Source organism: Amphiprion ocellaris, chromosome 21, assembly GCF_022539595.1.
Source record: "Amphiprion ocellaris isolate individual 3 ecotype Okinawa chromosome 21, ASM2253959v1, whole genome shotgun sequence".
Taxonomy (NCBI): Eukaryota; Metazoa; Chordata; class Actinopteri; family Pomacentridae; genus Amphiprion; species Amphiprion ocellaris.
The window spans coordinates 15595397-15619022 of record NC_072786.1 but is presented as its reverse complement, the minus strand read 5'-3'; the positions used below and the strand labels follow the sequence as shown (position 1 = coordinate 15619022).

General features: G+C 41.3%; 1 protein-coding gene across 5 annotated transcripts in view; it reads right to left on the bottom strand.

Moving 5' to 3' along the window:
* Positions 1-663: 663 nt before the first annotated feature.
* chchd3a (coiled-coil-helix-coiled-coil-helix domain containing 3a) overlaps positions 664-23626 on the bottom strand; it is a 79282-nt gene continuing 56319 nt past the window's right edge. For 3 of the 5 annotated variants that reach the window (XM_055006713.1, XM_055006717.1, XM_055006714.1), the window contains 4 exons: positions 23486-23556; positions 5906-6041; positions 5390-5430; positions 664-1318 (listed from right to left, as the gene is read on the bottom strand). In XM_055006713.1, the coding sequence (XP_054862688.1) occupies positions 1309-1318; positions 5390-5430; positions 5906-6041; positions 23486-23556 (258 nt within the window). In that variant the 3' untranslated portion in view covers positions 664-1308. The remainder of the gene's footprint in view (positions 1319-5389; positions 5431-5905; positions 6042-23485; positions 23557-23626) is intronic. The other 2 variants (XM_055006715.1, XM_055006716.1) reach the window with 1 other exon arrangement.

Sequence of the window (23626 nt, the reverse complement as noted above, 5' to 3'; positions counted from 1 at the left end):
CGATGCAGAATTAAGATAATGTCTCCTTTGCGATCACCTGCGTCAAACCCAAACGGTGTCCCTCACACAGCTACTGCAGCTATAGAAAAACAGTGGTTGTGCTATCGCCCCTCCCTCACACACACACACACTGTCAAAACACACACACATACATACAGTGTCTGTCTATCCAGCTAAATCCAACCCAGAGCGTCTGGCAGGGAGCAGACAGCGTGGAGAAGCCGTCTCCTCCAAGGCAACATTAGCTTGGGAGACTGAGCACAGAGGAAACACTCCAGAAAGGGAGAAGACAAGGAGAGAAAGGCAGAAGTAGATAAGTGAAAGGGAAGAGGGACAATTAGGGGATAAAGAAGAAGTCGAGATCCCTGCTTCTTTTGTTGAACAGCTACAGCACACAGAGGATTCACAACAGACCTATATAAAGACGGAGAAAGACAGATGATGAACCACAACATCTGGGACGAATATTTCCCCGGTGCTTTGGTCCCCCTCTCTTGGGTTCACTCACTCCATTTGGCATAGTGTTGTCGTGACAACACGAGGGCCGTCAAAGGATGGGTAACCCTACTGTAATTAGCATAAAGTGCACAGACGCACACATTGACACTGGAAAGATGGCGGCTCGCTCAATATTTATGGAGAAAAGTTCAACAACAGTTCCTGCATGGTTTCGTCTTTTTATTTGCCTCTGATCAGACGTTTTCACAAGTGTTGGTCTGGATGAATACGCAACAGTTATATTATTAACATCACAAAAAGTCACACAAAGAAGAAACAGGTGCGTTCGTGTACATGGCAATGCATTAGGGGCAGGAAAAGGATGAGACAACAAAATAGGACTGACTAGGAAAAATAGACTTTCATGTTTCTAAGTGTTGGAGTGAGCGGGCATGGATCCAAGTGGCTCGTGACAGAGGTGGGTGGCTTTCTTGAGGTGGTCCTGGTTGATATTTATTGTCCTTTCAGAGGGCCAAGCTCAGGCCTGCTGGACCCTGTTGGTCCCTGCTGTCTTCAGGATGTCGGACAGTGTCACCGCCCCCCCGTCGTACTGACAATACAAAGGGTAAAAGAGGTGGGGAAAGAGAAAAGGGTCTCTCTCAGGGTGCTGTGGTCAGTGCCTCTAGTCTGGTTCGGATCTGGTTTGGTTCTCCACGGGGTTCTGAGGTTGTGTGTCTTGGTGCTGACTCATTCCTCTCTTCCTCCATTTGTGTTTCGTCTGGCCGTCAGTCGCTCGATAATCAGTAATCCCCCACAATAAACTCTTCATTGCTCCTTCTTTCTTCCTCCCTCGTCTTTAACCCCCAGTCCTCAGCTTGTTCTGCAGACAACGGAGAAAGAAGGAAATGCATCAGAGAGACAGAGAGGCAAACAAAAACATCAAAATAGAAAAACAGAGGAGAAAGATATTTCACACATGAGAGACGAGACAAAGAGAGGAAAGGCCTGAGAGTACAATAAAAGAGAAGGGGATGAAGTGAGCCCTAGAAGTAGAGAGGAGACCCAAGGGCACTGGATTCCGTGTTAGTGATAAGTGCAACCACAAATCCCCAGAACTCCTTGTCAATAACCATTTGAACCGGCCTATTGCAGCAGATGCCACTGGATGAAAGCTGCCTAAGAGAAGACGAGCAAGAGAAAATAGAAGAAACAAGGGACATAAGAAGAGAATAATAGAGACAGAATGCAAGAAAGACAGATATCTTCTTTTTCCACTGACCAACTTAATACTCGTGTTGTGGATCAGATAAGTCAGTAACATTTCTCCAAAGGAATCTGAGTTTATTTTCTGCACTACTGAACTGACCATAAATTGACTATTGATAAAAACAGTTGCTCCCAGCATCGCCTTCTGCACTACAAAGACAAGAAAGCAGACTTTGAAGAGAACACCTAGAGGACGGTTCCAGTGTATTACAATTTATTTCAGCAGTTCAGGCCAACATTTCTTTTGGTTGTGATATCACTTTCCACAGTACCACAGTAACTGCTGAGATCTGGGAACACTAGAAAGAATTCCAATGAGGCAAAATATTCTAGAGGTGCAATAATCCAACACACATCTGTACAGATATGGACTTCAGTAAAGGCTCCCTGTGGAGGTTTCCTCTCAGTGTTTCTTAACTATTTAGTTTGTGTGTATTCTCCAGGACTAGCTTGCAGCCTCTTCTTTAATGCCTGTGCTGGGCCATTGCTAAGCTTCTTTGGACATTACTACCACTTGATCTCACCCATTGATTTGTGGACTTCTGGCTTAAAGCTTCTAGTTTAGCACTTGGAAGTCCATTTTTCTCTTTTGATACCAGACATAACAAGAAAAGTAGTGGAACTGTAAGAACTTTATGTACAATATGGTAGCAGTCTGTCAATCAAAAGGTAGCACTGCAGTCAAACAAACCCTGCTTTATCCTTTATTGTATTCTAAAGCAAACCACAATTTACAAAATTAACATAATACTGCATTGAAGAACTCTTTACAGTAGCAATTGAGCTCATAAACATATTAGGAAAATGTTAATCAAAGCTACAAATCAAGGGAGAAGTAGTCTCATTTTCTCATAGACTTCTATTCAATCAGACAACCAGAGGTGTCGCCCCCCTGCTGGCTGTTAGAAAGAAAGCATATTTAAGGCATTTCCCAGTCTATGCATGACATTTAAACATGGATGCGCAGCACTAGTAGTCAAAAAACCCATAGAAACAGCTTTAAACGTATCGAGCATCAGCCATAACAGAACAGTGCCACATAAAATGCAGTATCAAAGTTGATTTTACTGCACTGTAACATTTAGTCACATTATTCAGTAGCATTTATTTAGTATCCGTTACACTCACTGAGTCAAGACGAGCTGCTGACTGCAGTTTTAAGTGTCACAGCACTCCCTGGCCTCGTGCCACTTTACACAGAAATGACTCCAGAGAATTCCTGGCAGTGTGTGGCACAGATTTTAAATTTAAGAAAAAGAAAACATTGGTACTGGATCAGTGCTTGAGGAGTTGAGTCACTGCATTCAGCTTCTCGAGAAAGAAAGTTGCATAAAAGACGATGCAAGTTCAGCCAGCATATCGACACTGCACTTGAACATCTGGAATGTCAGTTTGTAAGTTGTGATGAATGATTTTACAGGCCAGTTTGTTAGATTTTACCCATTTTCTTTGTTTTATACTCCAAATAAGTCTTTATAACCTGTGGGTTTGTTTGTCTGATCTTCTGCCTGCTTCTCTCTCCACATTTTAGGCCATAACTTGGTAAGTAAAACGTTATTTCTGACAGCCAAATTGGGATTTCCCTTTAGCATAATTATCAAAATACATTAAATTAAAAATCACAAATATGTTCTGAGTTGAGATTTAATTGCATAAATGTTGAAATGACAAATTAAATCATTAAAGCGCTTAAGAGCACTATTGACTGAGATGCGCACACTAAACACGCCGCAGCTTTTCATTTCTATCCCTGCAAATATTATACCCTCCAAAAACACAAACAAGAATCTATCTCAGCCCTTTGAGAGTATAAAGGAGATGGAAGGGTCAGTCTAAAAAATGAAGTGGAGAAGGAAGAGATAGGGTGCAAGAGGCAGTCATGCAGCGAGAATATGGAATGAGGAGGCAAGCAGTGGATGGAGAGATCGGCCTGCGTGATAAACTCCTATTCATAGAGAGAGAGAGGGAGAAGGAAGGAGAGACTTTATCTGTCCTTCGACTGCCTCTTTCTCACAGTTTGCTATCAGACCTGTTAAGTGCTGAATGCATTAGAAATGTGACGGGATGAAGGGATAGTGGACGGAGGGAGTGAAGGAGGGATGGCGGCAGGGCGAAGAGGGCATAAAAGAGAGCAAAAGTGGGTCTAAATGTTATCACTGACTGGTGATAAGAACGCTAATTATCAGTGACAGAGGCCGGGCAGCTGACAACTCCTCTGTCTCGACTGACTCCAGTTGAAGGGTCGCTATTCTTAAACTGAGATTTTCGGGATTTGGTTTTCATCCTCAGCTAGACGGCATCTTGGATATCTCTATCTATACCGCTGCAGTTTTTAAGTGGAATATAAGATTTGAAGGCGAAGGACGGAGAAGGGGAAAGAGATTTTGTCGTATGAAAGCTGTCTGAGCTATGCTATCAAGCGTCTTTGATGGAGAGGGCAAGAGGATGAGAGGCTTTCGTTAGAGGGCACGTTTGGATCTCCTGACCTCCGGAGGTCAAAGTCACGTCCTTTGACATTTGTTCTTGGTGCAGCTTCCTGCTCGGCTCTGATAAAGCTGTGTAAACATCCTAATCACGGAGAAGCATCAGCTCGTATCAATCCTACTTCATTTCTTTCCCCCTATTTTGTCGGCTGTGTAATTCTGCATATTATTCCTTTAAAGCCTTATCACAAAACTGTTTCTTTTGCACCTAATGACTTTAAAAGCAAGTCTTAGACAGATAAGCACAGGCGAACAGGAGTGCACTGTGATTGCTGCAGGGTGATAAACACAAGCGGATTACCATACTGTCTCAGGCTTGCTTCCAAACAATTTACAAGATCATAACAGCATCCGGACTGTGAACACACCCTTGCTGAATCTTGACGAGGCCACAGGTAGCTCTCTTAAACGCACACACGCACGCCCGCACATCCACGTGATGAATAAAACATTATGCAATTTATGTGATATATAGTTTAAAAATCTGCCTGCATCTGACTTTTAGATCTAATATTAATACTCACTAGAGTGAGCGAGACGACACAAAACTCGGTTTTCCCCATTTCCGGGAAAACAATGCAATTGTAAAAAAAAAAATCTAATAGAAAAGCTCTATGAATGCAAATTGAGTCTTTTTTGGGGGGCAATACATGTTACATATTGCAAAGCGAGAGAGCGGGGAATCAAGTTAATATCAACCAGAGTGGCATTGCTATTACCATATATGTGTTTGACTGCGGGAGACAAGAGGGTGGGAAAACATTTGCACTTGGCAGTGAAAGGAAAGCGCACGGACAGGACAATGGCATCTAACTAGCAGCTGCTAGTCCCTTGGTTTTATTACATTAAAACACACACAGAGGCAGTCAGGGGGGAACGCCTGTGTCAGCAGGTATTATGGAAATAGACCGTAAGGTTTGAACTGGCTATTTAAAGTGAGCTTTATTCAGGCGCCACTAGTCCACTGGAAATTCTATTCTCCTGTCTAAAAGCAAGGAGCCGGCGCATGTAAATGGATGCTCGTGTGTAGATTTTATAACTCGTTTAGACATTTTAAAAAAGGAATGACTGCTCTGCTGTAACTAACACACACATCTATGAACCCAATTCTGTAGCTGAAACACACATGGGGCTACTTTGTAATACACACAAGGATTCCACTGAAATCTACACTAACAAGAACAAGAAGTGTTGCGACTTACACATTATCTGTCCACGATGGTCTGTGCAAATACTTGTCATTCTTTTCCAAAAAAGAAAAATGTAATTTTTAAAAGTCTGCAGTGATACAAGTTATATTTATGCATTCTCCTATTTATGCAAACATTCAATCGCATACAATAAAATGCTCATTTGTTTAAGCAGCTGCAATCAAAATTATTCAACCCTGCTGACTCCGTAAGGGCTCACACATTAAAGGTTTTCTGACAATCAGTTGTGACAAATTACAACTCTATGAGGTTGTAATCAAACTGTTATTGAAAATGTGGAACCTAACCTCTCTAAGTTGTGGGATTTTTGAAATACAGCCATGTCATAATTATTCATTCCCGATCTGATATTGCGCTTTTTTTAATCACTTAGACTAAGGGTGTTTAATAATTTTGATTTCATTTGCATGCATAACACTCAAAAGACAGAAATAACAAGTGTAACAAATCATGCTCACATGAGATAAGAAAAAGGCTGCGAGACAGTTTTTTTGAGCGAATACGCACCTGTTTAGTGTCGTTGACACACGCAAGGTACTGAGCTGCGATATTGGAGCAGTTGAGGGTTTTCCCAACATTCTCTTTGTAGCAGGTGAGGATCTGGCCCTGCAGGTCTGCACACACAGGATACATCTCATACCTCCTGTTGGGAGAGAGAGAGAACCAAATAGTGTGAAAACAGGAGAAAATATGGTGGTAAAGAGGAGGTGAGGATGAGGCAGGAGGAAAAGTGTGAGGGATGAGAGTTAAACGGAAGGGATAAAAGAGTAAAAATCATAAAAATGTGTGTGTGTGAAAAAGAATGGAAATAAAAAATGGAAAAAAATGAATTGACAGCATGAATGTAAGGTATAAAGTTGAGAACACAGTGTCACACAGTATATTGATACTAAAAACGTATTGCAATACCCTGACATTAAAAACAATATCATATTGTGTTAGTACTGATACTTGGAAAGTGACACAGTTTTAATCGAAGTGATTTTTCTCCTCCACTTCCACTCTATACAGGCGTACTGAGAGTACTCTGGAGCTTAATAGTGACCAAAGATGGTTGCAAAGAAACTTGCCATCTGACCAGACTATCAAAGGAGATGCACAAAGCAAAGCATTCCATTATTAAGCTACATAGCTAACAGTCAGGGTGTATCAATGGACACCACAAAGCCTGTTTGTAAGAAATGCTTCCTATTTCCATCAGGATTTAAAGAGCAACAGGCTAGCAAATATTACAGATAATGTAATTACATTGTCTGTGTAGGTTCTCATTCATCCAGGTCATGGTTATCCAAAGTTGTTTAAATCAATCCAACTGGACTTTAAGAAAGTTCACTGGAGGACGTTTCACCTCTCATCCAAGAGGCTTCTTCAGTTCTGGTGGTGGTTGATGTTGCCTCAGCTTATAGCCTCTGTGAGGTGTGGTCAGTGTTATTCATATTCCGATGACCATTGCCAAGGCCCACCTGGCTCCTCAACGATGGTCATTGGGAGCCAGGGAGTGATAACGGGGGTCGTTGAAATGCGAGTTTCACCGAGCCCTCGTATACCAATGATGCAATGGTGGTCATTGGCATGAGCCACTTCACAGGAGTCATTCTGCTGAGTAGTTCTTTTGGGGAAACCAAACAGCCACTTAACAAGCGAATGGCTCAACACAGAAGAGCCAGTTCCTCAGGACAGGATTCGGCGGTCTTCCTTCACCTCAAGGAAGAGAGACACTCATTTCAGGACACCAATGTTCAGATTTTGGACAGGGAGGACAGATGGTTTGAGAGAGGCGTGAAAGAAGCCATCCATGTCAAAGTGGAGAAGCCATCTCTGAACGGGGGGGTGGTCTGCGACATCATCTTTCGCTGATTTACAATAAGGTCCTTTCAAAACTCCTCAAAAGAACTACTCAGCAGAATGACTCATGTGAAGTGGCTCATGCCAATGACCACCATTGGCATACGAGGGCTCGGTGAAACTCGCATTTCAACGACCCCCTTTATCACTCAGACAGGTCTTGGCAATGGTCGTCGGAATATGAATAGCACAGAGGTTATAAGCTGAGGCAACCTCAACCACCACCAGAACTGAAGAAGCCTCTTGGATGAGAGGTGAAATGTCTTCAAGGAACCTTCTTAAAGTCCAGTTTAATCTTGAAACGACAGTGTGACGTGAAAGTGGATAGATGTGAATATGCAAAGAGCTGATCTTAATAAAGAGTTCTTCCACTTCTACATATGAAAATGTATGAACACACGACAATAATCACCTTCTGTTGTTATATGGCTTCATTTTGCAACCTCTACTGCCTAAATCATTTCTACTATTTTGAAAATTTTAAGTTCCATCCTCTGTCGTATCACTACTGTTCCTTATGTTTTAGGTTTTATCCATCAGTATCGTTTCAGTATCGATATCTTATCTAGTCATTTTTACCGCATAAGAGCTTGTGCTGTTGAGTCGATTGAGCCATACTGCTGTCTACATTGTGTGTGCATTCTCTGCCTTTTCTATTATCACTGTCATTCCACTCTAAAATACCTGAAGCAAGAATCGGTATTACTGTATCTGCTGGGAGGAAGGTGAGAGGTCAATCCAACCTCCATAGCCTGCTGGGTTGACCACTCCAATGTGTGCACTACAATATATCAAAAGTGAGGCCAGAGGGTGTTCGAAAAATGGTCAGTTCAACAACAATGGTCTCATTCCTCGTAAAAACGGATCCATCAGTGCCATGGGACCTAACAGAGGAGTGGCTGCTCCGCCAGTCGATATGTAATACAAAGCAAATGAAGAGAAGAGTCCGTTTAATGTCGACAAACCTTACTTGTTACAACGTGATGATGATAACGATGATGAGGTTGAAATTACTAGCAAACTAAATATACCCTACCACTAAATTAGTTTCTCTTCTTATGTCTTAACGCCCTTTAAAAAGGTCTCACAGAAGAGAGTATTGATCACTCTACTGGGTATTAAGTAATCCATCCATTGATTCACAACGGCTCCCTGAGAGCGTCAACCATTTACAAGCTGTGTAGCCATCACCTTGGACTGCTTTAAGTGGAAATTTCCACCTTTCAGCTTCCATGAGGAGGTTGTTGTTGTAGAATGTGAATGCTAATACGACTGCGTATAGGCAACACTTCACTAACTTAACGTGCAAATATGTCCTTGAGGTCTGCTACAGCTTTAGTGCTTCTGTCTTAGCTGGTGATAGATACTACGCTTAACTTCAGTGCGTTTAAATGGGACTTTTTGGTAGATACATGCAAGTGTTGGATTCTCTCGCCAATCTAAGTAGTAGGACGTCCCACCGGCATTAGTGCCTTGCCCAGCATTAACTGCTTTTGTCTGTCTCTTCACACACCCCATAAAAATCCATAATGGCGATACATGCACATGCTTGGCCTATTATGCTAATAGTGGTGTCATCGTTTTGCTCACATCAGTGCCCAGGACACTCCATCTGCCCCACTAAACACGTCTTGCATGGGTGTGAAAGGCAAAGAGATTTTGCCCGTCAGCAACTCTTGAGATCTCAAAGGAATATCGGGGGTGAAGCTGAGCCCCTGTAGTCAGAATCAGATGTTTGATTTGCCCCCCAGAGAGAGAAATTACCCCTCCATTGGATGCAAAGCAGGGGATTGGTCGCATGGGTCATTACCCAGGGTGCAATGCAGTAGGAAGTTGTTGCAGTGGAGATGTGTACTTATGTGCGGCACCACATGGTCATGTTTGTTAAGAGTGCCGCAAAAATCTATAGTCCTTGTCTGTGCAGGTCAGTGACAATTTGCGGTAGCGTGAGAAGTGGTCTCCAGATATTCAGCAACCTCGAAGGGGGCATGAACACATCGATACACTTATTAACTATCCAGTACTGTGCTCAGTTGCTGCACTGAATTGTCAGTTTTTTTGGGAATTTATTGGATATATAAATCACAGAGATAGAGGAGCATCATTAGTGATTTAGGCAAACCATTTTGAAATTCTGTTTGGTGCAGTTTTGAAAGGGAAACAGTGCATCTCGACTAATTGCAGCTTTTTACAGCATTACTCCCAGTCTTTATGCTAAGCTAACTTAACCTACTGCGTGCTGTACTCTTCATATTGAGCATACAGATATGAGAGTGGCATCTATCTTCTTATATACAGTGGGAATAGGCAGTATTTTTTGTTGTCATTGGGCAAAAATTCCATACTAACCTTTAGTATATCGTATTTCAAGCGGTCTGAGAGGAAATCAGACATCTGCAGTTTATGCAATCCAGACTTCAGTCAGTCACAGGGCTTTTCATCCAGATCAGGTGAGATAGTAGAAAGAGAAACCACAGTAGAGGAAGGATGTGGCTTAAGAAAGCAGAAGAAAAGCTGCAGAAAGAGGGCTGTTTTTATAAATTCTTATTGTTCAACTTCTTCCAGACTTCGACCTACTGCAGCTTTAACCGTCAGCAATAAAGTGAATAAGTAAGGGACTATTTCTTCACATTTTGCCTTTTTCCAAGTTAGGTCTATACCCCAAATAATACCTGACATTTACCACTTTCAGTGGAGGCTGGAACATTATACTGTTGGGTGTGGAGAAGGTTCTGCATTTGTGGATCCATCAGGGAGAAATTCAGTCATTTGCTAGAAGGCATGACAAGGCCATTGCTCTGCGTCAGGGTATTGAACGATGACAGCAGTGCTAGCAGAAATCGCTGCCATCCTATTCCTATGGATCCTGGCGCTCATTTATTACACCGCCTATGGGCATCTACAGGGACGCGAGAAGCCACATACACCCACTAATTACTTTCTTAAGCGTTTGCTTTAATGCCAGGTGCATCCTGCTGATACAAACCGCAGTGTTTATCACCAGTAATGGCCTCTGAGAGAGAGAAAGAGAGAGGAAAAGAAAGGAAGACAGAGGAAGGGGGGGTGGAGAGAAGTGAAGAGTATTTCTCGATGAGAAACTAAACTGTGGTACTTCTATTTTTTCCTTGCTCTCTCGTTCTCTCTGAGGGGAAGGGCCTGAGACAGTGGTTGAGTTAATCATAGAGACAATAACACTGTCACACACACTCTGTGGCGGCACGCAGCATCCTCTATCATCTATCATTAAGATTAACATTAAGTTCCTGCTGCCAGCCACACAGAGGCAGCGAGGAAAGACTACAAGTTCCCCTCCTTCCCCCTCAGTTTTACATTAAATGCCCTCATGTCATTTACTATCGTGTGACTGCTGTAGCGTTATGCAGCAGGGTGAGCAGATGTAAAAACAACAGACATGTCATACCATGAATATGCTATACCCACTAGAAGATTACTTTTTTTACCTTCAACATATGAAACCTATTTATATTATCTCGCTCTGCAACAAAAGGTCGTGAACTATATCAGAGCAATTAATACAGAACTCATTAAAACATATCAGTACTATCTGAAAAGCTTTTTGTTTTTGAAGTCACTTGCTGGCCTCAGGTAATCACAGTTTTTCGGCCTTGTTATGGAAATACACTGAAGTTACCGTACACGGTTGTAGGCAAGCTGAGGGGGGATTTTGCTGCTTGTGTTTAATTATAATTTGCACCAACAACGCCTCAACACATAACTATATCAAATACCCCGGAAAACAAGGCAAACATTAGGTTCTTCGTGTTGTTGTCACAGCAAGATAGTTCAAAGTATCCAGAGTTAAATGCTGCAAAGTGGATACAGGGTGCATTCTTCCACTGTGGGAATCACAAGCTATCATTATAAATATACTCGAAAACAGCCATGAATCATTCAGTTCCCATGTAACCTGAGCAGCAAGGCATTCATAAACAAAGACACTCTATCAAATTCCCAGAGCAAAAAGCTCTTTTTAATAGAGTTTAGGTGATGTAAGGGAAATGAAAAAAATGGACGAAGGCCAGAGGCATTGATTTTTTTTTTTTCCATTTCTGGGTTGCTCTGGCTGTATAATTTGAGTTTAGGTTAACTGGCTGTGATGTACTTGGGTCAGTGTGTCGGTCAGCAGTTCCAATATTCTTCCAAATGTGATCCCTTTTACTACTGTACTGTACTGGTGAAAGCCAGAAAAAGACTTAGTGTGTTCAAAATACATAGTATGTTCAATGTAATATGTCTAAAATACCAGGATGAACTATAATCTTTGGTTGGGTTTTGCATTCAGCGAGCCAGCATGCTTTCCTGGCCATTCAGACCCACAATCCTGGTGTGGTTGCATCCCATATGTTATGTCTTGTACGAATATAAAAAACAAACTTCAGCTTCTGAGAGCAAACAGATAAGAGCTCATTTCGCACTATAGACTGTGACAGTCAAAGTTTAAAGCACATTGTGAATAAAGTATAATGTGCCAATTGTATGCATACTGCAGGAAACAATGAGGAGCTAAAAGTAATGCGTGCTAAGAGTTTCAAAGATAAATTTGCGATTAGGAACACTTTTTTCCCCCAATCACTAGAAAAAGAATCAATTCGGAACAAAAAGAACACATCAGCTCATACTGGTCATGTTTCAAGATGTCTGGAGGCTTAAACAACAAAATAAGCAGAAAATTTTTTTTGTTGTTATTACAAAAGTTGGAAAATTTCCTTGACTTGGCTTTGATTTTACTCTGCGAAGAAATGCGGCGGAAATAAGTGACGATCGGTGTTAGTTTGTCCGTGTGAAACATTACTCAAAAACAGACTAATGGATTTGGATGAAATTTTCAGGGATGGTCAGAAGTGACACAAGGACCAAGTGATTAGATAATGGCAGTGATGCGGCTTATAGTCTGGATCCACAGATTTGTTAAACATTTCTGTATCATTGCGAAATAGGGGCACGGCGTCACTGTAACTATGACAAGAAGTGAACGCTACGTCTGCTAAATGCTGACGATCACATGATTGTGATCCTACTACAAATCCACCGCCGTGGACCACAAACTGGAAATCATACGACTGAGCAGCCTTGGTGGAGTACTGTGATTTTCTTGTTTCTGATCATTACTTCAAAATGATCCTCAAAATACATTCTAGTACACGCAAAGTGGCTAGTTATAACCACTGAACTCTAGGTTTCCCTTTTTCATACTATTTCATCTGAACAACATTTAGAGGCTCGAGGACTACAAACAAAAGCCACCATTACAGAAAAAGTCTTTTTTGTTTTCTCTCTCTTGTGGCCCAACAGAGACATACACCCACTTGGCCTCCTGCTCTTTACCCCTACAGCCATCATATTAACATTACTCAACATAAACCCACTCACTTTCTTGTCAGTAGATCATGCATACTATCCACTCAGGCCCAGGCGAAAGTTAGAATGCTTCAGCATAAATGTCAACACACACAAATCAAAAATGTATTCCACAGGTTACAGAGCCAGTCATTGCCAATAACTGTCCCACATCTTCCCGTCCTCTTTCTCACTCCGCCTTTTTCACAATCTATATCTTGTCTTTATTTCTCTCTCTTTTATTCCTTCCCTCCAACCCCAGGCCTTCGTGGGATATTTAATAAAACTCCATGTGGTAGGAGACGCTGAAATAAATAGAGACATCACAGCAGATACAGTTGGTTATTATTTGCACTCTGTGTGTGCACCCCCTCGTACCCCGGAGACAGTAAATCTAAACAGTCATATAGGGGTCTCGACTCGTGCCATCAGTAGCAGTAAAGGTCTCTATAACAATTCCTTATCCGACCCAACCCCCCAACATAAACACACACACATAAACCAATCCCTGTAGCCTTGATCCACTGATAGAGGCGAGAATGAAAGGGAGGAGTGAGGCCGGTTTAGATATCTACATTACAGATTCACAGCTGTGTGTCATAAATCACAAAAGGAAAAGGAAAGGGAGAGTAAATAAAAAAGTGGACAGTGAGGGTGAGGACATTCCTTTGAGAGAAGATGCTTTATTAAGGACAGAGGTGGACAATGTCTGTTTGTGTGACATTGGACGGCAAATAAAAGGTGTAATAATAGCAGAGAGGAGAAGCAGAGAAAGCTCCTTCTTCTCTCCTCCTTTGCAAAGTTTTCCTTTAGCAGAGTGCAAAAAAAAATGAGAATGAGGGGTAGAAATGATACGAGAGCATGAACGTGTTCTACTTAACATACAATAAAGCAGAACAGATCACCTGCTCGCTGTCCGTCTTCCTCCTCAAGGTGTCCCTATATCATTTAATACAATCCCTCCTTCCTAGCCTCCCGCTGCTCAAGTCAGCACATTTCCATAGAGTGGGCATATTCTGATGGGTTTATGGCTAAGACTACATTCCTCAAAGAATGTATTGACTGTGAGCCAGAGGACGTATTGAGATCGATGTCTGGATTTTCATACAATATGCATGTGCTAAAGCTAAGAGACAGTACAAGGTGGAGTATTAGTCCATTTTTCAAAGCAGCATATATTGACCATGACTACCATCTGCTGTAGCATCGCAGAGCCGCGCACTAAAATGGCATTCATAGATCTCCGTTACTGATACGGCATGCTTCGATAGCTGAACAAAGTGCGAGACATACGTGGAAACAGGTACGTTCATCTGTCATAATTTCAGGTAGGTTACAACTCCGAACAAAGACGAGGAAAAAGCACAGTGGGACGAACAAGAATACAAATACAGAGACACTGGAGGCTTCAGTGTCCAGTCTAGCAGTGGAAAACGTTAAACTGTCCCCTGCAAAAAGAACTATTGACTGCACAAAATGACTGCAGAGGTTTTGTCTTCCTCTTTAAAACTTACTAAATCTAGAATGGCGATCGACAAATTGCAGAGCACCACTCATTGATTAATATTGCAAGAACAGATTAAACTGTTGCGGGAAAAATGCTTGGAAAAAATTGGAAATATTCGATTGAAATCAGCTACTCTCCGACCAAAAACCAAGTAAACAAGATTATAAGTCTGGCGTCACTCCCGTGGCTTTGGGCTTAAAACACCAGCCATGAACTGCAACAGCATCAGTTTAAGTCTGATAATTGCATCTCTTTCTTTTATTTCCTGAAATCTTTCTGGTGATATCTAATAAAGGCATAAAACGGCCACAAAATTAAGATCACTATTCTGAAGCTTGAGTGCATCATGTTAAAAGGCACTTAGATTGGTTTCTAAAAATAATTAAAAAAAAGTTGTTGCAAAGTAAGTTTGTCCAGTTGGTTCTTCTTCTTCTTGCCATTCTCTTTTATAAGACTTTTCAGTATTTAAAGTTGGAATACAGGCCTTTTTACATTCAGTCTGTGTGTATTATCAGAGAGATTGAAATCTGGTGTCTGTGGGGACAGGGAAGGGAGCTACAGATGGTGTAGGCTAGGTTAACTTCAGCTTGTACAGCTGACGACAGAAAGCGTCCAGGAAAAGTTTCTCCAGCTACAGATTAGTGATAGACATGAGCAGTTAATCAAGCAGATTAAAAACCATTTTGAGATAATCGACACTGGCTGATTGGGGTACACTGGGTTGGTTTGTATTGGTTACTATGTCCTGATTGACTATTGCAATTAATAGATTGTTTGTTCACAGCGCAAAGCCAGGCTTCCAATTCAGCAAGCCTTCAATCTGTTTACTGCAATGGTAGAAGTCAATACGCTTACCAGACTAGTAGGAGATGCTCCTATCTGCAGATCAATGCAGCTGTCCAGTGCACCAGAAGTTTATTTGCATCAATAAGTTCAGTTTTCTACATTACCTAAGAGTTTTTATTTAGTTGATACATAGTTTTTAAGACAGACTGCAGAATTGTTTAATAAACAGAGGCAAAGCAGGGAATAACTGTCAAATGAATGTTCACTAAACATTGGCAATTATGCATTTTTTTAGGTGCAAAAAAGATAAAATACATAGTATCGGCCTTATATATCTGCCACCGGCCATCCTGCTCTCTAAATATTGGCACACCAGTAATTAAAAACTCCAGATTTAAAGAAAAACAATAAAAAATTTTGCATGCTTAGGAAAATCTACAATCTAAAACAAAGAAAGAACAAGGACAAACATGGATTTCAACTGGTGAAACAAGAGAAATGCCTGAGAACAGACACAGGTGTCGCCTTACTGCTCTCTGACGGGTTACATTTGGTTACCACATTTATATCCCAATTATTGTATAATTACTATCACTGTCAGAAGGGAGAGACAAAAGTTTCACAGGACTAAGCAATTCTGATAGTAGAAGAAGCCATTTGTTCTGTTTTAACATGACTATTAATGCCGTTATCATTAAAAAACACTTGATCAAGAACAGGAAGAAGTGATTTTATGGCCTAATTTAGTCAGGTTTCACAACTGAAATAACTTTTCCTCATGTCAAACTGCTTCATTTGCCCAAATTTTTATAACCTTCACAAACAGCACATGCTGTAGCTCCATTGACAGTATGGATTACTCTCATGTCCCGCCAGATTGAGTTCCCAATCACCACATTGTCTATTTATCATCATTTGGGTCCGCTCAGGGGTTAATAGGGTTAAGAGGTGGGTGCCGGTTCCCCCTTAAAAAGCCCTCATGTTCCCTCTAGTTAAGGCAGGCGTCAGTAATAAGGGGAGTAAATAAATACAAATGATCCAGTTAAGGAGAAAAATGACACACATTTTGCTCACGCTGCTTTTTAAAAGCAGACCTGAGTGACCCCCTGCAGTGAAATCCATCAGCATGGATAAGAGATTGAATGAGAGAGAGAAAAAAAGAGAGAGAGAGGATGGGACAAAGCAAGATTCAAGGAAAACGTGAAGGGATAAAAGACTGGCCAAGATTGTAGCGTGAGGGAGGGGGGCAGGAGCAGACAATAACGAAGAGCGAGTGAGTGAAAGAGATTTAAATTAAGACAGAAAACACTGTTCCTACACTAAGTGAGCATGGAGGGGGAGGAAGAAGGATGAGTGAGTGAGAAGAGGAGTCTGTGTCCTCTCTGACCCTCTTTGTAGACACTTGTACAAGGACAGCGGCCTCAAAATGCTTGACATTTCTTTTTATAAATCACAAAACAGGCCATGAAAGATTTGTCAGACACACCCAAGAATTCCACTGTGATTGGTAAATGTGCAGCATGTGTTATCTGCAGTGAAAACATGCTACATATCTGTTCCATCATTCATGTCACTGTGCCGTATACTGGATGAAAATAACAAATAACACAGAAAGGCAATAAAAGTCGTGAGTGGCCTAACCATTTACAGAGCAATGCAGTCACTAAATCAACTACTAAAAAAGTGTGTATGTGCATCGTGTGTCTACGTGTTGTGCCCACGCAGGTCCCTGGAATGGTGTGTGCTTTTTACAGCCAGCACAGGAAGCTCTTAAGACCAGAAGAAGAGCTTTTAAAGCAGTTATTGACTTCTGGCTCCTCAGCTGACCACCATCTTGTCCCTGCACCCAGGTTGCCTAGCTACAGAACTGTGGTTCACCCTCACCTGACAGAGGGGTCAGAAAGCTGCTCGGTCTGTCCTGCCTCGCCAACTACTTCGCAGAAAAACACCTCTGTGATTGCGACTCAAGTACTTTGCAATTCTCTGTCTGCTAAATTAATTCCTGTCATTTTTAGTAATTAAATATGCTGCTTGGTGCAATTAAACATCAATAAATCATTACTTCATTAATTTTGGGACATCAGTATTATTCCCTTAAACAAACAGGAGCGCTGCCAAGAAAATGGAAAGCCTCTGCTGTGCTCAGCGCCTTATTTACATTTGGAAGCAGCAGGTTGGATTTTGCTGGAGAACCTGCTGGTTTTCTCCAGTGTATTCAGCCTTTTCAGTAACATAAACCAAAGGCACAATGCAATAGTTCTGCAATGATCTGTTGCAGGACTATGGTACTGGATTGCATTACGTTGCACAGAACATCCATATTTTGGGTGCACAACCTCTATGACCAGAAGAAATGTGGTGTTAACCTTGAATTTTAGTCGAGGCGAACTACCAGAATCTTTTGTTTCACTGCAACTTTAAGTATCACAGCTATTTTTAACATGACATACAGATGTTTAAAAAATGCTCTTCACAAGTAATAGGGTAGGAATTAGCAGGTATTATGGCACATTGCTTTGATCGATCAACCAGACTGTATTTGTACAACACTTTTCAGACAAATAGAATTTAACACACACACAAAAGACTATAACTCCTCCAAATCGGCAAGTACACGATTATGTTATAGATGAAGTTCTCAGTAAAAACAGGGAATAAGAAACTAGGCAGGTGGTATTATAAATAAATTTGTGAACAAGGCTAAACCAAAGGCAGGAAAAGGGAAATATTCTGAATAATAGAAAATGAAAGTGTTAAAAGACAGATAAAATAGACTAAGGTGTATACCGTACTTTCCGGACTATAAGCCGCTACTTTTTCCTCACGCTTTGAACCCTGCGGCTTATACAACGATGCGACTAATGTATAGATTTTTACGGGTGAGCTTCATACCGCCAATATGTTTAGCTTCGTCGTATCAGAATGAAATTAACGAACAGGTCACAGTGGAACATGAAACTGCTCGAATTAAATCAAACGCACTCACACTAAATTCTTCAAATCAGTCATTTTGCGCTTCATGCACACACACTCATCATGGAAAACACAGGAAGAAATGCATATGATGCAGCCTCTAAGTTAAAGGTAATTGATCTGCCTGTCGAAGAAGGAAATAGAGCTGCTGCACGTAAGGTTGGCATCAATGAATCAATGGTGAGATGTTAGAATCGGCAGCGTGAACTGGCTCAAAGCGTTTTACTGCCGTGTTACTGGCACTGTTCGGAAAAAAGCATTTATTTAATTAAAAGTTTCAAAAAAAAATCTTTCTGTGTAAATATCTCATGTTTCAACACGGACACCTGCGGCTTGTAGTCAGGTGTGGCTTATAAATGTACAAAACTTTTTTTTTTCTTAAATTTAGTGGGTGCAGCTTATTTTCAGGTGCGCTCAATAGCCCGGAAATTACGGTACATATGTAGACAAATGCATTAATAAAAAAAATACAAATTAAATCAATAAAATTAAATATACTGAAACCCAATCTAAAAACATTGGTCTTGAGTGTCTTTGCTGCCCACAAGTTTTCAGGAAGGCTGTTCTGTTTTAAAAGCTGGATTATAATAACAAAAGGATGCCTCACGCTGGATTTTTCATCTGACTGGGTAGAATTAAAGGTCAATACCAGAAGATCTGAGGATTCTTGAAGGTTCATAGAATAAAAGCAGATCTGATAAACCAGCAGACCGGCGTAATGTGTGCTTCGTCAATATACGTGCAGCTAAGTTTTAAATCACTTGTAGCAGATATATTCTTCATTAAGAGACTAGATAGCAGAGTGTTACAGTAGTCAATCCTGCAGGTAATAAAAACATATAGTAGTGTTTCTGTATTGGCTTGAGAGAGAAATGACTGCACAAAGTGAGATCTGACTCTTGGAGTTTCACTACCGATGACCAAAAGTTCAATTCTGTGCCGACTGAGCTGCAGAAAATTCTCCACCATCCACAACTTGATGCCTAAGACACATAAAATATGAATTTAAGTAAATAAACTCGGTTGAGGGTTGTTTGCTGCTGAATGTTTGTGGTTCTAAGTGGATGAAAGTGGGGGATGAGTGGGCTCTACTTTCTCCCACATAACATGGAGGAGAAGACAGACTGTCAGTTGTGGTCTCTTGACCGAGGCAGCGCAGCGCACCAGTGTTGTGAAGAAAAACAACGAGCCATTTGCATTCAACAAGTTCTGCTCCACTCCTCCTCATTCCACCTTTGCGTGTGTGTGTGTGTGTGTGTGAGGAGAGACAAAGCGAGGACTGCGGCTGCTGTTATTGTCAACTGGATTAAATTAAAAACAGATTTATTCAAAAGAGCTAAAAAATAAACAACAGACAAAGGGAGTGAGTGTGTAGCCTCAGGGAGGAGAGGAGTGACAGGGAAGTGACAGAATAAAATGAGATTTTATTTTCTGTGGCAGACTGTATAGGAGGAAAATGCTCAGCTTACACGCAAACGTGCACATTTAGCCATAAACCCAAGTGTATAAACGCGCCGCCCTTTCTGATCTTTGAAAAATGTCACCGTCAAGGTAGGAAACTTGGACAAGAACGTAAGAAATGATGGTCTTAATTCCTTAGCATTACAGAGCCTTGTCAAACCCACCTATTCACCAATATGTGACACTCCTGTCCCATCGCAATTCTGCAGGGACCCTGGACCAGCTTCAACAAAGAGGTTCAAAGCCCCGCCAAAGGTTAGCACTGACAGGAGGCTTAGGACGACGCCAGCGTTCTTTCATTCCACCTTTTCACATAATCACACATCTATCATTTTGCTCTGTGCCTGTCATCTTACATTTCAAACTGAAGCCCCATTGGGTCACTGCAGCCAACACACACACACACCTAACACACACTCACAATGCAGATATCCACATGCACATGTGAGCATTCATCCTCACATACAGAGAGACGCACACACACATGCATTCTTACATACATGTAGCACAGTAAAGGTCACACAGTCAGAGCTGGACGGCGTGATAATGCATCAGACTTGGATAAACAACTAGTGGTGAATGTGGCAGCATATAAATCAGAAGCAGCAAGCGATAGCCTCCTCTCTACAGGCAACTGGGAACTCTTATCTACAGTCAGTGTCACGAGGAAAGTGAGTAAAACCTTTGATCCTATGTGTACGTGCATGTGTGTCTAAAATGCTGTGTGTTACATTATCTGTTACATGTTGTCTATATGTACTATAATGTACACCTAAAGAGTACGTTGTTACCGAGCAGGTCATGATTCATACAAATTCCAGACACTTGAGAGGCCTATTTTAGTTGTACATGTCCATACTCACTTCAGACGGTGTTGTTCATGATGTAGAAATGCCATAAGGTTACTGCACTGCACTGCCTTAATGCGCAAAATTGCAACTGTGAGAAAGTCTGACAGGATGTAAATACATACATATAGTTCCATATATAGATGTGTGTGTGTGTGTGTGTGTTTCTGAGAGTTGTGCGATCGTATGTGTGTGGATGTAATGAGGTCACAGTGATGCAGTAGCGTTCCGGTTGGGAGAGCTCCATCATTCTCGGAAAACTCTGGCGGGAATACTGCAGGAGAACAGCAGGGAACAGCTGTACTGCGCACAAACAACTGCACGTACACACAACCTCATCAATGCACACGCAGCCATCCCTCCCCTGAGTGGCTACCTCTCACATTTTCATCTATTTCTTTCAACATCGCCAAAGAAAATGACAACAGTGTGCCGCTGCAATGAATGAAACATATGCACCTCAGCTACTCGCCGAAGCCTATTTGTACCAGCTATTTGTAAAATTACTCGGTTAACTTATGTATTTCACATTCAATAATGAAACTCACTCAAAAAAGCCGAGACTGTCGCCGTCAGTCGAGATACATTCAAAGGGGAGACATAGAAGTAACATTTTCATCTCGGTGTAATTCAATCGAATCGTATTTTTTGCTGCCAAGAATATCTGGTCATGAACCAATCACTTATATTCCCAAACCAGTTTCAGAGGAAAGTAATTATTTCCCAGGCTGACTTATTACAGAGCATCAACCCAGAGAACCCGGTGCTGCATACAGCTGTGACAGAAACGATCCTCCCAAATCTCATCCACTCCTGAAACCTGATTCTTCTGTCTTGTCCCAATCCTGATGTCACAAAGTAGTAAGTAAACTCAACCCAACCAGAAGTCCTAATTAAATCTTCCAAAGGTATATATATTGATATGTTGTAACCCCTGACAGCCAGCCACACATTTATACCCAGACATCTCCTCTATTATAATAAACTGCAGCCTAATATCAGCCCTAACACTCTCTTCTTTACAGTGACATGAGCTAAAGTGGGAAAATGAAGACATTATATGAAAGATGTCATCTCACACACTTTTATAACATTCTCACATTAACATATCAAATGTTAATTCTATCAAGTATGGATAAGGTGCTGACTCTTTTTCCTTTTTTATAATCTCAAGGGGACATTTTCAGGTGAGGAAATCAAAAGCCTTTGCGAGACAAAAAAAACATTTCCTCTTATTACTCAACAGAGGCCACAGATAGTATCTTATCTCTGTAGGGTGTCTGTCACAAGAGACACAGCTTTGATGAAACACACACACATTGAACTTCCAAAAGCTGTTCATCATATGAGAGCATACAAACATCATGCATGAACTCGCACACATAAACAAGGATGGGCCAAACGCTCCCCATTAAATCCAATTAACCCTCAGCTCTGATCCCTTCAATGCATCCCTGCTCTCGTCTTGTAACACCAGGCCTTCCCGCCATTTCATTAGCACACACATACACACACATTGTCTTTTCACGATTGTAATCCAGTCACAACCCTGCTAATGCACCTCCTATAATCAAATCCACCAATCGCTGCTTTCTGTGCAAAGGCCCGTGTCACATGACTACCCGCACATTAACCCGATGCTCGCTCGCCGTTAGCGCTGTCATTCTGCACTAATGTTATTCCAGTGGATTTTTTTTTTCGTCTTTAATGTGATTTGGGAAGTCTCAGCTCTGGCTTCCATGAGTCTCTCGATAAACCCCTGGTGGGCTAGGCTAATCGGTTTCCAGCATTTCTAAGGGAGACAATGATCCCAGTGTTAGCGCTGGCTAATGACGAGCTAACACAATCAGCCTGGCCTCCCTAGAGGTGAGCTCAGAGCCAGGGCCCATTCTTGCCCCACCTCCTGCAGGCTCCTCATCCACTTTCACTACATTACTATGGAGCCTAATGGCCTCTTATTAAGAAGACAGATGGAACACGGATGGGAAGGGATTCTGCATCTTCTTGAGTTACATATACATGTTGGATATGTGCTACAACTATGACAGCTCGGATGTTTAATGTTACCTCCTCAGTGATTGCATCATTGCTAGGTGTGGCTGTAGCTTGTGCTATTAATAGGGTTAAGATAAAAGGAATACACGCTTCACTCTACTGTAATGTACATTTAGGATAAAAAGAGATACCCAAATCTTAATATTAACATTTCTTTGAGTATCATGATAGAGTATAAGAGCAAAAAATTATTATTTCTATTTTATTTTTCACAGAACAAAGCAATTATCTTGCATTTCATGTCTTGATGTTGCAAAACTGCTACAAATTATTTGTTGATACTGGCTGATCCAGGTTTGCTGGAGGACAAATATACAAAATAAATGACACCCCTCTAACACTGAAATATTAAAAAGGCACAAGTCCTGTCTGCTATCATCAGCATGCGATCAGGCTTATCAGCGAACCACATCATCAACATCAACTAATGGGCCAGGCTAATGTTGTTGTGATTGAAAGACATAGGTTAGAATGTGGCTAGCATAATTCAATAGCATGTTCACTGGTCCGTATGGACTTCTAATCTTCAGTGAATGCATCATTTTACACAGTACACAAAGGAAGTCAAGATCATAAAAGAAATATGAAATATCAACCATGCATGACAAAAATCACTCAACTGTTGTCATGTGATTTACAGTTGTGTGCACATGTTTTGGCACTTCTAGACAAATGTCATGTTTGGTTAATTTGGAGTTAGAACTCCTGCAGCAAAAAGGCAGTACGAGGAGCCTTTCCATGAATGTTTATGCCCCGCTTCTTCTTTGTTTTTTAGTTCTGCATTGCGCAAAGGTTCTCTTGATCAAACACTGCTTCTTTTAGTCTCCTAACAAATGTCAATTGAACTTCATCTGTCCCCAGCACCTGTTTCTCAAAGCAAGTCTGGCTCATCCAGGTGTTGCTTCGCATACTTCAAACATTGACATTTCTGATGAGATAGCAGATAAGGTTTTCTGACTCTCCCATTGTGTTTGTGAAAGCAACGGCAAATGCTAAATTAAAAAGTTTTCTGGGTCTCCAGATCTTGTCTTGGCTTCCGCAGTTCCCCTTAACTGCCGTTTCTTAATGATCTTTCACACAATGGAAATTGCAAACTGGAAGTGTCTTCCCCTGCAGAAATCACTGAGTTTCATTTTCAGTTGCTGAGAGGAGCTCTGCTTTTTGAGTGCCATCACAATAAAATTTGAGGTCCAATCATTCGCACAATTTTTATTTTCTTCTATTTTTTAAGCCAATGAAGAACATTCGACTTACCTGAATTTGGCATTGACTTGGTCTGCAGCTGTATGGTAGTTGTCAGTGGTGACCTTGTAGAACTGAGCACTCTGTAGAGAGAGACAGAGAAAAGTCAGCAACTGAAAGAAGTGTGTGTGTGTGTGTGTGTGTGTGTGTGTG